The sequence below is a fragment of the Mesitornis unicolor genome, unplaced genomic scaffold (assembly GCF_000695765.1).
Source record: "Mesitornis unicolor isolate BGI_N332 unplaced genomic scaffold, ASM69576v1 scaffold34357, whole genome shotgun sequence".
NCBI lineage: Eukaryota > Metazoa > Chordata > Aves > Mesitornithiformes > Mesitornithidae > Mesitornis > Mesitornis unicolor.
In genome coordinates this window covers 1-1,498 of record NW_010196334.1, presented here as the reverse complement: position 1 = coordinate 1,498, position 1,498 = coordinate 1, and the positions used below count along the sequence as shown (strand labels likewise).

General features: G+C 63.2%; 1 protein-coding gene across 1 annotated transcript in view; it reads right to left on the bottom strand.

The window, feature by feature from the left end:
- TBXA2R (thromboxane A2 receptor) overlaps positions 1-1,414 on the bottom strand; it is a gene marked incomplete at both ends in the record, with an annotated part of 3,682 nt that extends 2,268 nt beyond the window's left edge. Inside the window, one exon of the mRNA XM_010188442.1 lies at positions 1,363-1,414. Within this exon, the coding sequence (XP_010186744.1) occupies positions 1,363-1,414 (52 nt within the window). The remainder of the gene's footprint in view (positions 1-1,362) is intronic.
- Positions 1,415-1,498: the final 84 nt, after the last annotated feature.

The window sequence follows — 1,498 nt, the reverse complement described above, 5'->3', positions numbered from 1 at the left end:
TGCTCAGCTTGATCCTGACCACTGCCTCTGCCATGACTCCAGCCATGGGGGTCCCAGCACCCCTACCTCCCTCTTGTGCAGGATGGTACTGGATCCTCACCCAGCCCTGCTCTGCATCCCCGTGTCCCTGGTGAGCCCGGCACCCCAAACTCACCACCCCCTTTCTGGCCCCCAGCACAAGGGTGGCCGCAGGGCTGGAAGCCGCCGTGCACACCCAAGGCGTGCGTCGATCCCACAACCCGTCCTGGTGCTGGGACGGGGCCAGACATTGCAACATCCTCCTCCGGGGCTGAGGACTCTGGCACGGCAGCCCCCAACTCATGCACCCATCGATGGCTGCACCCACGGCCCTGTGGCCACTGGGGAGCGGGGAAGGGGCTGAGGTGGTGGCACGGGCACGTCCCCATCTCTGTCCCTGTCCTGGCGCGGGCAGCTGGCAGAGCATGGTGCTGATTCACTGCAGCAGCACGAAGACAGCCCCAGCTTTTTCCATGAGACAAGAGCAAAAAACTTGCCACTGTTTGTTTTTGCCAATCCCCGAGGGATGGCAGCGGCGGCCGCAAAGGTGACAGTCCCCTTGAGACACAAGGTCAGGCCTCCACGTGACAGGTCCAGTGCCCCAGGAACCAGTGGCCTTTCCCATCTCCCCTGGGACTCCCTTCCCTCGGAGGTGGCAAATTCCACCCCCCGTCCACGGTGATGCCATGTGGGTGCCTCGGCTCTCAGGCCCTGTGCCAGCTGTCCCTTGCCACGTGCTCTCACGTGTCCCCATTGCCCGGGAACTCTGCCATGGATGCTCTTGGCTGCCGACTGGCTCGGTGTGGCAGGATCCAACCTCTCTCCCCACAGTGTCCAGAGCAGGGATGTCCCCATGGTGGCACCACAACCAGGCACGGACGCACCATCTCTGTGCTCCAAATCCCATCACCCACTGCCCTTCCCTTTTTCCCCCCCCTCCCATCCTGTCCCAGCACCACCATGATCTGGACCCTCACTCGCTGCTGGCAGGGCTGGGGTCAGCAGGGGCTCTGCCCCAGGACCAGTCGTGATGCTGGGGTGGGCACAGGGCCCTGAGCAGCCAAGTGCCATCCCGCACAGGGACCATGCAGCACTTAGAGGGAATCAAATATTAAAGAGGGGCCATTTAGCACCAGCACAGCTGGGAGCAAGGCAAACCCCACATACACGCCCGAGCAAGCCAGAGGCACTTACAGGAAGGGCTCATGTGGGGGCTGGGGGCTCCTCACTCGCTGTGTCCCCCCATGGCTGGCGGTCACCGCAGGAGGATGCGCGTGGGGACCTGTGGAGGAGAGACCCTGAGCCCGCTGCCTGTCCCCACTCACCCCATGCCTTTGGAGTTACCGGACTCAGCAAAATCCCCTTCCAGCGAGTTCCCACGGGAGTGAGGGTTTGGCTGTGAGTAAAAAGGCAAAGGGTGCTGGGGTAAACTCCCAGTGGAGAGCGGCTGTCTCCGAAATGGGCTGCTGGAGGCTGAGGC